The sequence below is a fragment of the Helicoverpa zea genome, chromosome 28 (genome assembly GCF_022581195.2).
Source record: "Helicoverpa zea isolate HzStark_Cry1AcR chromosome 28, ilHelZeax1.1, whole genome shotgun sequence".
NCBI lineage: Eukaryota > Metazoa > Arthropoda > Insecta > Lepidoptera > Noctuidae > Helicoverpa > Helicoverpa zea.
The window spans coordinates 2692327-2705679 of record NC_061479.1 but is presented as its reverse complement, the minus strand read 5'-3'; the positions used below and the strand labels follow the sequence as shown (position 1 = coordinate 2705679).

At 37.7% G+C, this 13353-nt stretch overlaps 2 protein-coding genes across 2 annotated transcripts; both read left to right on the top strand.

Annotated features, from left to right (window-relative positions):
• The first annotated feature begins 1169 nt into the window (after window positions 1-1169).
• LOC124643615 lies at window positions 1170-3971 on the top strand. The gene is made up of 4 exons (XM_047182629.1): window positions 1170-1227; window positions 1667-1808; window positions 3489-3580; window positions 3881-3971. The coding sequence occupies exons 1-4, from the start codon at window positions 1170-1172 to the stop codon at window positions 3949-3951; spliced, it is 363 nt and encodes a 120-aa protein (XP_047038585.1). The 3' UTR covers window positions 3952-3971.
• Window positions 3972-4518: 547 nt separating this feature from the next.
• Window positions 4519-13225, top strand: LOC124643754. Its single transcript, XM_047182819.1, has 7 exons — window positions 4519-4650; window positions 5456-5584; window positions 5720-5932; window positions 7151-7207; window positions 10998-11168; window positions 11668-11825; window positions 12917-13225. The coding sequence occupies exons 1-7, from the start codon at window positions 4593-4595 to the stop codon at window positions 13049-13051; spliced, it is 921 nt and encodes a 306-aa protein (XP_047038775.1). The 5' UTR covers window positions 4519-4592; the 3' UTR covers window positions 13052-13225.
• Window positions 13226-13353: the final 128 nt, after the last annotated feature.

The following is a 13353-nucleotide window of genomic DNA, read 5'->3' as shown; positions in this document are numbered from 1 at the left end:
TGTTTCTCCCCAGTAGTGAAACTATCCTACCCTATGCGCCAGCCTGATGATGATGACTCATTTCATCATCCATCCAGCTATTCCCCAACTATGTTGGTGTTGGCTTCCAGTCACCGAATCTGTTCGAGTACCTACCAATATTTGCACCTACGGGATAAGTAGTATTTTGACGATTCTATATTGCCCACGCAGACGAAGTTGCGGGCAACAGCTAGTATAGAATAAAAATGTGCGAAAATTAGAACACCATATAAAAGTCAGTCATTAAAAAAAAAACTGAATTACTCCCTTGAAAACTGGCAGCTGTCAACTGATCAAAACATTCGATACTCGTAACTTTATCTCTGCTTTACACATGATGTTGTAAATTATAAAAAGGAAAAATGAATCCTGTGGTTATACCACTGAATGGATTAAGTAGGTTATTTTTTTACAATTCGCCATAGAATATCATAAAGTATATGCGATAGGATTTAATGTGATTGTGAACGACACACGCTGTATGAAAGAGTATATTCGTATTCGGATCCGATTGTCACCACATCAGAATCTGATGATGGTAACCCCGAGAAATCGAGAGCAACTCTTGATACTTATTGCCAAGACTTGATAGAAGTCAGCTAATTACGCATTGTACTTAATTAATGAGCGTGAGTGAATCAACAAAGAATATTGAATACTAACGGCTTTTCCGCTGCTTCGCCCGCGTCCCGGGGAAACTTCTTCCCATATCCAGATAAAATATAGCCTATGTTACTCGGTATAATGTAGGCTTCCACACAGTGAACTCTTCAAATCTGTTAAGTAATTTTGGAGCCTTTAGGGTGCAAACAAACAAACAAAAAAAATTCTCTTTATTATATTAAGTACTAGCTTCCGCCCGCGGCTTCGCCCCCGTAGAGTTCGGTTATATCGCGTTTCCAAGAGAATTCTTCAAAAGTCCGAGATAAAAACTATCCTATGTTCTTTCTCAAGGTCAACTCTATCTCTGTACCAAATTTTATTAAAATCAGTTCAGTGGTTTAGACGTGAAAGCGTAACAGACAGGCAGACAGACAGACAGACAGAGTTACTTTCGCATTTATAATATTAGTAGGGATATAAGAGTGGACTACTTGATTACGTTATACAACACAAGTCTTTCAGAAGTCGCTTTTTGTGCATAAAAAATGAAAACCTTAATTCTATCTGGATTCGTTTCAACAACTATATTTATATTGCTAAACAGTATGTATGCCTAATATATATATTTTTAATTTTATTTCTCTCTCTCTGTAACATGGTCCAAGTTCACCTACAACTAATGTTTAGGTACTTTGAAAATTGAAAGTGAAAACTCATAAGAAAACAGTGATTTATGTTCTCGAACTTTCCAAGTATATCTTGGACATCAATGGCTAATAAAAAGGTGAAGGAAAACATCTTGAGGAAACCTGGACTATCAAGTCTGAAATCACCAACCCGCATTGAGCAAGCGTGGTGATCAATGCTCAATCCTTCTCCGTGTGAGAGGAGGCCTGTGCCCAGCAGTGGGACGATAAAAAAGGCTGTAACAGTAACAGTAAATTTCCGAGTTGACGAGTGGGTGGTAACTAAATGAATAGTCATGGTTTATCATTGTAGTTAAAACGGTGTAATTCACCTCAGTTAAAGCAAGTAATTTCAGTTTCAGTTTATCAGGTGACGGACGGTCAGAAAGTAACTTTGGCAAGGCAGTATAAAAGAATCGTATTTGATAAAATAAACCGTGGTTCTTTCAACGTATCACAATGCTTGTCAGATCTATTGAACTGCTGGGAAGTTGTCAGGTATTTATCATCATCACAAGAAAGAAAAAATAAATATTGACACAAGACATACCTACGCATAGAATATACAAAAATAACAATAGGTTGCCCCAAATAGATCCAGTTCAGCATTATGTCAGACAGCTAGTGCCTGACGCTGGTTTTGAACTGGACCTTTGAGGATCCATCTGGCATCTGCCTAGACTTGTTCCCAATTATGTTGGAGTCAGCTTCCAGTCTAAGCCGTTCCACCCACTGCACCGCACCCCGCCGCTTATGGGATGACAGAATTTCTCCCTTGCAAATTTCCGCGCATTTTCGCGTCGGCAGTGTGTAATAGGCGTGCTATGTAAATTGAGTAGCTTCCTTCCGCGGCTTCGCCCGCGTGGAGTTCGGTTATATCGCGTTTCCTAGAGAATTCTTCAAAAGTCCGGGATAAAAACTATCCTATGTTCTTTCTCAAGGTCAAGTCTATCTCTGTACCAAGTTTTATTAAAATCAGTTCAGTGGTTTAGACGTGCAAGCGTAACAGACAGACAGACATACAAAGTTAGTTTCGCATTTATAATATTAGTAGGGATATTGCTTACAATGGTAAAATATGCCATCCCGCGCTACGTGACAGGGCACGGCGCTGTGGGTGGAAGCGACTAATGTGCAGCTGAATACCAGTGTGCCACATGGAGCGACTGCTTATCTGACCTGCTCAACCCAGTTACCTGAGGAACCCAATACTCTCTGGTGTGGTTGTCAGACTTTTTGGCTTCTGTCTACGCATAAATTATACCAAATATGTGCTATGACAGCCTGGAGTTACAGTTTATCGTGCTTTCCGAAACACGGAAGGCCTCGTTATAACTAACTAGATTACCCATCCATGGAGCAAACGCGCCAAACGATGCTTAACTTAATGCTTATTAGAAGATGTAAGTAGGTACGAGGCAAGAGGTCACTTCTAGCCGGTCTACAAAAGTTGCAGTTTCGCGGACATTTTAGAAATGTTAGCATGCAATGTGTTACTGTTTGCTAGAGCGAATACACCAGAAGATACATTTGCGTGTCACAGTGAGAATTGCTCGTTTATAAAGACATAGAATATTGACTTATGTTATAATTGTTTACCGCATAAACTTAAAGGGTGCTAATTAAACAGGCTTCTTTTCAATACCATTATTCGCCCCCAAAAATGTATGTTGCCTTCTAAATTACTAAGTCAGCCACAATTAACGAGCATGTAAATAATACTATCTTAGCCACTAGTTATCTTCTAAGTAAACCACTCTAAATACAACTCAGCATGATGGTTATTTTTTAGCAGCGGTTTTGAATTGCATTCTAGAGGTAGGGCAGGCAAGACTACGTGGAGTCGGTTTTGCAGCGATTCATTTTCGTCACTAAATTAAATTTTTAATAAAATCTTTTCAAATTGAAGGTTATAAATGGCAATATGCTAAAACCGAAGCCGAGTTAGTAAATTAGATGACAATGTCAATGAAGGACAAGTCACAATAATTGATGATCTTTACTTGAAGCTTTCTATAGAATATTTAGTTGGCGTTGTAAAAAAGACGAATTAGTTTATTAGAGGCTATGTCATTTCCCCGTTGCTTAGTTATAAAATTAGAAGTTTAATCATGTGTCCAATAAATAATTTTGTAGCTAGACTTATAATTTCCCAAACTTAAATATTTTCTTTCACAGAGGAGATGTGTTGTGTGCATATGACAAATATAAGGAATCAATTTGTGGATTTTTCAAAGATAATTGCCATGATTTTTATGGAAAGCTTGATAGTAAGTATATTAATTTATCATGTCAATGTCAATGTTTAGTATGTCAAATTGGTAAGGCTTTATATTAAACTAGCTTCTGCCAGCGGTTTCACCCGCATCCCGTGGAAACCTCTGCACGAACCCGGATAAAAAGTAGCCTATAGCCTTCCTCGATAAATAAAACCTAACACTGAAAGAATTTTTCAAATCGGACCAGTAGTTCCTGAGATTAGCGCGTTCAAACAAACAAATAAAATCTTCAGCTTTATAATATTAATAGATACACTTTGTATATATAACTGACTCAAGTGTGATTTTCAGGTAATTGGGGATTAGAGTATACTTTGTATGAGTCCTACTGTCAGGACAGTTCGCAGTCTTGGACCAAGTAGCTAAGGATTGCACTACAGTGGAAAATGGGAAATTCGTTATGGATCAAAGAAACTTTAATGGAATAAATCACCTGAGCCCTTTTTATTTGTAATTAAATCAAGTTTCATTGGATCCCAACCGATTTTTCTTTTTTTTGTAATTTATTGGGCTTTTTATTTACTCTACCCGCACACTGCACTAGCCCACTACCACTTTTTCACATCGTCGACTTGATAATTTATAAAAATACTAGCTTCTGCCAGCGGTTTCACCCGCATCCCGTGGGAACTACTTCCCGTACCGGGATAAAAAGTAGCCTATAGCCTTCCTCGATAAATGGGCTATCTAACACTGAAAGAAATTTTCAAATCGGACCAGTAGTTCCTGAGATTAGCGCGTTCAAACAACAAACAAACTCTTCAGCTTTATAATATTAGTATAGATTTTGGTTATCATTACAGTTAAACTATTGCTGTATATGAACAATATTTTACGTAAGAGGAAAATTAGTGCAAAATAATCGAATAAAGTATTAGCAAGCAAAGGAATTATTTATAAATATGGCCAGTATTATATTGCTGTCCTCGCGATTGGCAGTTTAAATAAACTAAATCTGTATATAACATGAAAATAAATTAATGTTATTGTAAACTTGTGAAAAATGAAAGTATTTATATTGCTTGCATTTATAAATGGGTGTTTCAGTCAACAAAATACAGGTTAGTAAGTGATTTCATTAAATTACTCCGAAACAAGTTGAGTCAAAATATCATCAATTAAAATAAGCATGTTGAATATAAGAAACAACTACAACTATCGAATTGAGGACCTCTTTCTTTGAGAAGTCGGTAAACCAGGTATGTACCTAACACTAGTTCGTTTAGCAATGTACCTATCTTAAAACAATGAAAACTAAATAATATTAGTCTAATATCAAAACAGGCGTGATGATAACGTTAAAAATAGAATCATTAAACTTTACTAAATTTAGTAGCCTAATTAGGTTTCTAAATGATGTAGTGAGTCAGTAGCCGTACTTTTTAGGGTAAAACGAGACCCTATTGTTTTCGCTCCTCTGTCCGTCCGTCACCAGGCTGTATCTCATGGACCGTGATAGTTAGAGAGTAGACATTTTCACAGATGATGTATTTCAGTTGCCGCTATTTAACAAATACTGAAAACTCCCATACAACATACGGAAATCTTCGTGCGCGAGTCCGACTCGCACTTGGCCGTTTTTTTTAACGACATCATAAATCATCAAGTGACCCCTCCCGCTGTGGGTTAGCAGCGGTGAGGGAGTGTCAGACTCTTACTGACTAAAAACCGTCGTGTTTCGTCGTAGGCCTTTTATGTACCAGGGCCGCGGTAACTCTTTCGAACAATCCCGCAGCCCCGGCAGAAATTCAATTGTATCTTCGTTGTAAATAGTTTCTGAGAGAAGGAAAAAATATTTGTCCATCATCTTAGGGTTATCTTACTAATTACTTTTTTCATTTGCCACGCCTATTATTCTCTTTTCAGATATTCGCCATCAAATTATAAGTAGTCCATTAAGGTTCATTTATCATTGGTCTCAAGATTTTAATGTGGAAATACAGTTTAAGAACATATCATCTGATTTTATAAGTTATCAAATAGTATTTACGTACGGTAAGAGTTTAATGCTTACTTACAAGAGTGACTCACTTTCAAAGTCAAATAATTTTTTTTTTGTTTGGTTAGCTTCCACAGAAAAACAGCTTTTTATGCCAGGTAAACTTACGAGTGATTTTTTAAAATTTTCAGGTAATTTCCCTGATAAGTCTGACCCAAAACCGTTAAAGGATTTTAATCTAGAATGTAGACGCTCAGTATTAAGGCAATGGAAAGTATCTATTGAAGCTGAATTATATGATGGAAACGATGTTGTGCAAAAAATTCTAATAGTTGATGGAATATATGAAGCAAATCTGCTACAAAGGGATGATCCAAATACAATGAAATACGCAAATTATACACGTAAGGCAAACATTTGCAAAAATCTTTAGATTTTGAAGTCTATCTATATCGGGTGCGTCGTACCTAATTCGTACCTTTCACATATACTTTATGATATTCTATGGCGAATTGTAAAAAAAATTACCTAATCCATTCAGTGGTTTAGCCACAGGAGTCATTTTTCGTTTTCATAATTTACAACATCATGTGTCAAGCAGAGATAGAGTTAGGAGTAGGCATTTATAATGTTTTAACCAGTTGACAGCTGTCAGTTTTCAAGGGACAATTTCCGTTGTTTGTAATAATTGACTTTTATATGATGTTCTAATTCTCGCACATTTTTATTCTATTTAGTTTGCTTGATATTTTTTTACGTATTTTATTTTTTTCTTTGTGCTTATTGACATATATTAACCAGTATGTTAGCGTATTTAATTTAATGTGATTAGGTACGACACACCCGATATACTTAAGTATTACAAGAACCACAGCAAACTTCACGACTGTCGGCCGATAGTTGACCATATAGGCGATGACTGGGTGATAGTTTATTTTTTGAATTTGATTTTATATCAAACTTTTACTGGATTCCGATCTTGTAATGTGCGCACCTGTAGATGCAAACTGTCTTTATCTGCATACTGATTTATGAGAGCCTAATAAAACTGTCTAAGTCGTGGTGGCCTAGTGGGTAAAGAACCAACCTCTTGAGTATGAGGGTTTGGTTTCGATTCCAGTTCAGGCAAGTGACAACACAACTTTTCTTGTTTGTATTTTCTAAGTATATCTTGGACACCAAAGGCTGATGAAAAGGTGAAGGAAAACATCTTGAGGAAACCTGGACTATATAGTCTGAAATCACCAACCCGCATTGAGCTAGCGTGGTGATTAATGCTCAATCCTTCTCCGTGTGAGAGGAGGCCGCAGCCCAGCAGTGGGACGATAAAAAGGCTGTAACAGTAATAAAACTATTGGTTGACTTAAGGTTTGCAGGGCCATTAATAAGTTTGGAGTTGTTTGGAAGCAAGCTGCCGCTTGCTACTGCCGACTGCACAGCTGGTCTGTATGTATTTACGTGAAATCGTAATAGATCGAAGCGGCAGTAAGTGCAGGAGCCCTAAGTTATCGACTGATTTGATGCAGTCGCTGCATGTGTGGTCCGCAGCTCGCTTCCAAAATGTACATTTAATCCATATACAGTCAAGTTACTGGATGAAACTGGTTTTACTATTTTTACAGCCAGCGATGTTTGTTCGAGACCAGAATGCTGTATAATTGAAGTGGATTTGGGTGTGGGTAAGGCCTTCTATACTTTTAACATTATTATATAAAACCACATTATTTTTATTTAGTTTACAGTTGATAAATATCATTTGATGACTTGCCAAAGACTTGTAAATAATAATCTATATACATATAATAAAATGATAGGAAAGTCAAAACTGTACATTGAATATTTTTTTTAAAGAATACTTGGGGGGTGATCTATTATCGATTCTGAACCCAAATGTATAGTTTTTAGAATTTTTGTCTGTTTGTCTGTTTGTCTGTATGTTTGGTCTCACTGAACTCGAAAAGTACTGCATAGATTTAAATCAAATTTTGCATGAATATTACCTGGGGGCCGGTTCAACATATAGAATATATATTATCACGCTATCACCTACGGGGGATGAGCAATCAACGATAATTTCTGTTGACGTTTCTGCAACAGCGGGTGCAATAATGACACATATTTGAATGTTGAACTTTGTAAGTTTATCGGCCTATTATCAATCTTTACATAGAAAATAACGCTTTTATAAGTAACTTGAGCAAAAAACTGAATTTAAAGAAATGATATCCTAAAATTATAGATGAAGAAAATCATGCAGAAACAGATGTGCCATAAAACTGGTAGTAGGTAAAATATAAATGAAAACAGACTTCACTTTGTCGTGGTATGTTCTTACTTTCAAGAAAAAATTATATGACGTGTGTATTTCGCTACCATAAAAACACTACAAGAAATATCAGCGCATCATCAGGGACATTTTTATAATTCTTTCACCATTAGAAAGCTACATTATCTGCGAGTAACATAGGGTGTATTTTATCCCGGTGCGGGCAGTAGTTCCCATGGGAAGCGACACCCACGTCCCGGAGAAATTATGTACTTCCCCACATTCTTAAAAACTCTACATATGTTGTTCTGACATAATATAAGCTATACCTCTCATAAACATGAATATCCATTCATTTCATCCAAAAAAAAAAACATTGTAATTAATATTCAAACATCCTTAAAAATAAGTTCCTGGTTTTAATATATTACATTATTTTGAATTCACTTACATATAAATCGAAGGTCCTTATTAATATACTTTTTGAGTAATGAAGAATGTAGGCAAAATAAGACCGAAAACTTTGTGTCACTTCTAAAATTAACATCAATGGGAATAACTACCTGTCACAATACGTCAACAAGATGTCAACAGAAGACAAGAGTTCGTTCGTTCTGAAAACGTACAAATTACGCGTCGCAGGCCAGAGACATACTTGCTTTCAACTTCTGATCACAAATCATCGAGCTAAGAATTATATCACAAATACACCGTTCACAATTACGAACAGTCACAGTCAGACCCACGGACTGAGTCTAAAAAACACCTTTTATATAGCTACGTTTATATCATTTATATTATTCAGTTACAAAGACAGAATTACTATCAAACGTGTTTTCGCTAAATGTTCTATTAGTTTTTGCAAACATACATTCCCAACTCTGATCTCATGGAGGTGGCGCCCGGGTGTCACCACTGTGCGGACTGTGCGACCTATCGCACCCGGCCCCGGTTTAAACCATGATCTGGAGCGAGAAGAAATGAGATGACAAAGAATGAGTGCGGTGGAGCGACTGAAAATTCCCTTCCGGCTTCTGGGAGATCCGTTATTTCACGCGCCCCTCAAGGAGATTCAGCAAACCCCTGTGAGGCCCACTAGGGCCAAAGCCTGACACTCCCTCACGCTGCTCAAACTGATGGCTGAGAATTACGTAACTTTCCAGGATGCCATGCAACGTGTTGCAAATGCCCAGGCCTTTGGGAGCTTGGTAATCCTTTTCTCCACCTTAACTTGAGTTTTGTGCTACAAGAACAAATTAGAATAGTAATGAATTAGGTCATCTTCATCGCGTATTTACCAACTCTTAGGCGATTATCACACTGCCCCGCATGATGCAGCGTAGTGCGTGGATGCGTTTTTTTTCCGTTGTATGGAAATATCTCCGTTTGTATGGAAAACACGCATAGTCCAACACACTGAAAATGCATCCACGCGCGTTCATGCGGATCACGCACATACATGCGGAGAAACACGCACCCCCGCGCGTAGGTGCGGGGCGAGACGCAAGGTATGGCACACTGAATCCCGCAATGCCGCGCGTGATTTTGAATGGGCGTGACGTGAATATTTGAAAATGGAACTCGCTGTGCGTGAATTTTCAAAACGCACCTACGCGCGTGAGTGCGTGAAAAACCCGCACGATGATGCAGATCTGCACTCCCGCAGGAACGCGCGTAGGTGCGTCGACACGCAAGATGCAGCGTGATGCGGGGCAGTGTGAAGATCACCTTAATGTTCATCATGCACACCCGCTTCTCTAACTTTATTGAAGGATCACTAAAATTGTTTCAGTTAGTTTAACTACGCTACTATAGCCCGTTGTCAAACCTTTTGCGCTTGCACAATCCCTCCTGCTTCCAATCCTTGATTATGCTGATGTCAGTTATCTTGATCTCACTGAGGCACAGCTTGATAAACTTGAGCGACTTCAAAATGTTTGTATTAGATTTATATTTGGCTTGCGCAAATATGATCATATTTCTGAATTCCGTTCAAAACTCAAGTGGCTTCCTATACGTCTTCGCCGGAATACTCATATCCTGTCTTTACTGTACAACATTTTGTTCAATCCAAAAAACCCGTCCTATCTCAAAGAACGTTTTAAGTTCCTTAATGACACACATACAAAATATCTAAGGTCATCTGAGAATTTGAGACTAGAGATGGCAATGCATTCCACTAACTTCTTTGATAAATCCTTTACCGTTCAAGCTGTGCGGTTGTGGAATGCGTTGCCCGTAACAATAAGGCAGGCTCAATCTTTAGCAGTTTTCAAGAACCTGGTAAAAAAACACTACCTTTCTAATTTGTAGTTGGGTATAATACCATACTGTTGCAGACTTGTTGTCAAGTTTAATTGGCGACTTTAAAAATATATCATATATGTATACATATTTCTGTTATATTTATCTATTATATATATAAATATATATATATTTATTATATTTTATTTGTTATTCTTTTATGTATTAATATTATATATACATAGTGCACCAAAGCTACCTGCGATATGGTTATTTCCTTTTTTACAATCCATCCAAAGGTTGTCTGTAAGAGATCGCTTTTAGCGATAAGACCGCCCATTGTGTCACCGACTTCAAAATTTTTGTTTGTTCTTGTTGTTTTTTTAATTGGTGTGCATAATAAAGAATATATCTATCTATCTATCTTTTGATATCAATTCTGTAGAAGTGTGAATATCGAATGTGTAATATATCGAATTTCCGTTTGTGCATTGCACAAAAACCAACGTTATGATTTTCGAGAAGTCAAAAGAGTCGGCCGGCTAAGAATTATATTCATCGTTGGTTAATTGAAAACATTTACAGAAACCACAATAACAGTAGGAACCAAAGCGAATGAGCGCTTCATAGAACTCTGATTTTCTCGAGGCGATCAAGTCAGTTCTGGTCTGTTCGCTCATCAGATCTTTGAAAGCGGTTCGATGATAATATACTGTTGTCCTGTTTACCTACGTGTTACACATAATATGGTATTTAAACGTCCTCCGCAAGAGAGCGAACGTTTGTGCTATTTATAAAGACGAAATTTTACCGTTGTGCAGTAGTGACGCACAGTATACACAGCACTTATGTTTCTTCTGATTTTTAGTAAGGATTCTTCAAGGAACAATGCTGGGACCGTCCCTATGAAAATTGTAAGACTGCATTAATATTTTTTTTTTCTTATTATTTATCTCCAGGAAAAGTACCAAAACCTAAGAAATCCTCTAAGGCAACACATGTTCCTAGAGAAGGCCAAGATTCAAAAAGGCACCACATAGTGCCAATGGAAACAAAAACGAGAACAATTGCTCCGAAGCATGTGCTAAAATTTGATGAAACATATACTAACATAACGCAATGTATTGAAGGTGAGGTTTGCTATTCTAAAAAAATAATTATACGTTATAATACTATTATAATAAAAATTTATACGTGTACCTAGACGACTGATCTTGAAATTCGATTATCTTGAAACGGGTTAACTTTTGCCCAGTGTATCCCCATGGTCAAATTTGTCCGTATTGACCTATACACCTATTCACCTCATGAAAGGATGCGGTCTACTTACCAGTAACCCTGTATAATACGATTTTAGAAATATGGACCTTACCAACATAATAAAATTTCTCAGTCAGGTCAGGAAAATACAAGTAATTTAATAAGTTTTTATTCATTACTGTTGCTATTCATGAATTCGGTATATTACATATTTTGATTAATATAAAGGCAATTAAAAATCGTACTATAGGTGCTGCCTTTTGGACTATCCGCTTACAAATAGAACTGAAAACGAGGCAATCCTTGTGAAACTAATAAAAATTTAAGTAAATAAAAATTTTACACTACAAGATTTATTTATACTTTCAGTGAATACAGATGAGAAACCATTGATTTCACGAAAGCTCGCGTTGATATGTGGTATATCGTCCGTGGGCGTAGCGTGTGCTGTAATATTGCTTGTCTGTGTGTGTATCCGACGATGTAGAAACAAAACAACATCAGAACAAACAATAAAATATAATTCTGTAAGTATGTACACTACAAAATCTTTCAAAACGAGGAGGGTTTTCTTGGAAAAGAAATGACGAGCGGAGATGTGATAATGGAAAAACTGCTAGCAAAGTAATGTCGCCAAGATGTGTAGTGCCATTTTTTTAAAAAGCAATTCTCCAGATTGGTTAATCAGGACAAATCTTTGTGAGGTGTGACAAGGAACCCGAACTCCTCGTTAGTTCACTAGTACTCCAAGCGTTTGGGTTAGAAGAAGGCACCGGCTCTACCTGCATTGTATGTAGCCTATCCCCGCTCTCTGCTCATCATTAAATCGTCATTGGGAGTTTCAGACTATATAAAATCTTTAGTAGGTACCCTAGACAATTATAATCTTACTAACTCCCTCCAGTTAACTGAGTCCCGCAGGAACTACTTCGTGCACCCGGACAAAAAGTATCCCATAGCCTTCCTTGATAAATGGGATATCAAATACAGGAAGATTTTTCAGATAGATAGTTTAGGAAGATCGTGAATTCAATCAATACTTTTAGTCGGTTTGGTACCTGATCATTGTTATGTGTGTACTATCCCATTCATCTTCATACTGATTTCTAAGAACAAACCATCTATAGACCGACTAAAAATTTGCAGTGTGTGCGTACTCTTAACTTTTACAGTATAGATGTATATAAAGTTAAATCTAAGGGTGCGTCTACACGGTGCATGTAGCTGGAGCAAGTTAACATGCGCAAGTGACAAGAGGGTGGGTATCTTGCTTTGGTACATGCGCGAGTCGCTGGACCTGCACGTTTTTTAAAATGCATGTAACCTGCGCATGTGCTTCAACATGCGCAAGTTACTTGCACTGTTTCATCATCATCATCATCATCTCAGCCATAGGACGTCCACTGCTGAACATAGGCCTCCCCCTTAGATCTCTACAGATACCTGTTGGAGGCGACCTGCATCCAGCGTCTTCCGGCGGCCTTTATAAGGTCGTCTGTCCACCTTGTTGGTGGACGTCCTACGTTGCGCTTACTAGTCCGTGTTGCACTGTTTAGACGCACCCTAACAGTATAGATAGAGAGACAGAGAGATAGAGTTAAAATGTATTTTATTTCAGGCTACCTCAAACTGCGTTCTTTACGCAGACCTGGACATCAGACAGACTGAGAATAGAACACCAGTGTACGTCGAGGAATCTCCTTATGCAGAAATTATTGGCGTTTTAGAACCAGACAAAAAAGGGAGAACATGAAATAAAAATAACTTTTCAAATAGCCGACTTGATAATTGTTTTAAAAAAGCTAATTCCATAGATAAAGAATAGTCCTTACTAATATTATGAACTAGTCATTTACCCACGTTTTCACCCGCATCTCCTGGGGATTACTGCCCATACCGGGATAAAATATAGCCGATACCGACCGATAACAATCGGTCCAGGTGGGGTTTCACGGGCGGGGCGGACCTTGAGTGCGAGTGCGGGGCTGCTGTGCAGACCATGTCCCACCTCATCGCATGTCCACTATGCCCTGAAACTTGCTCGTGGCGGGACCT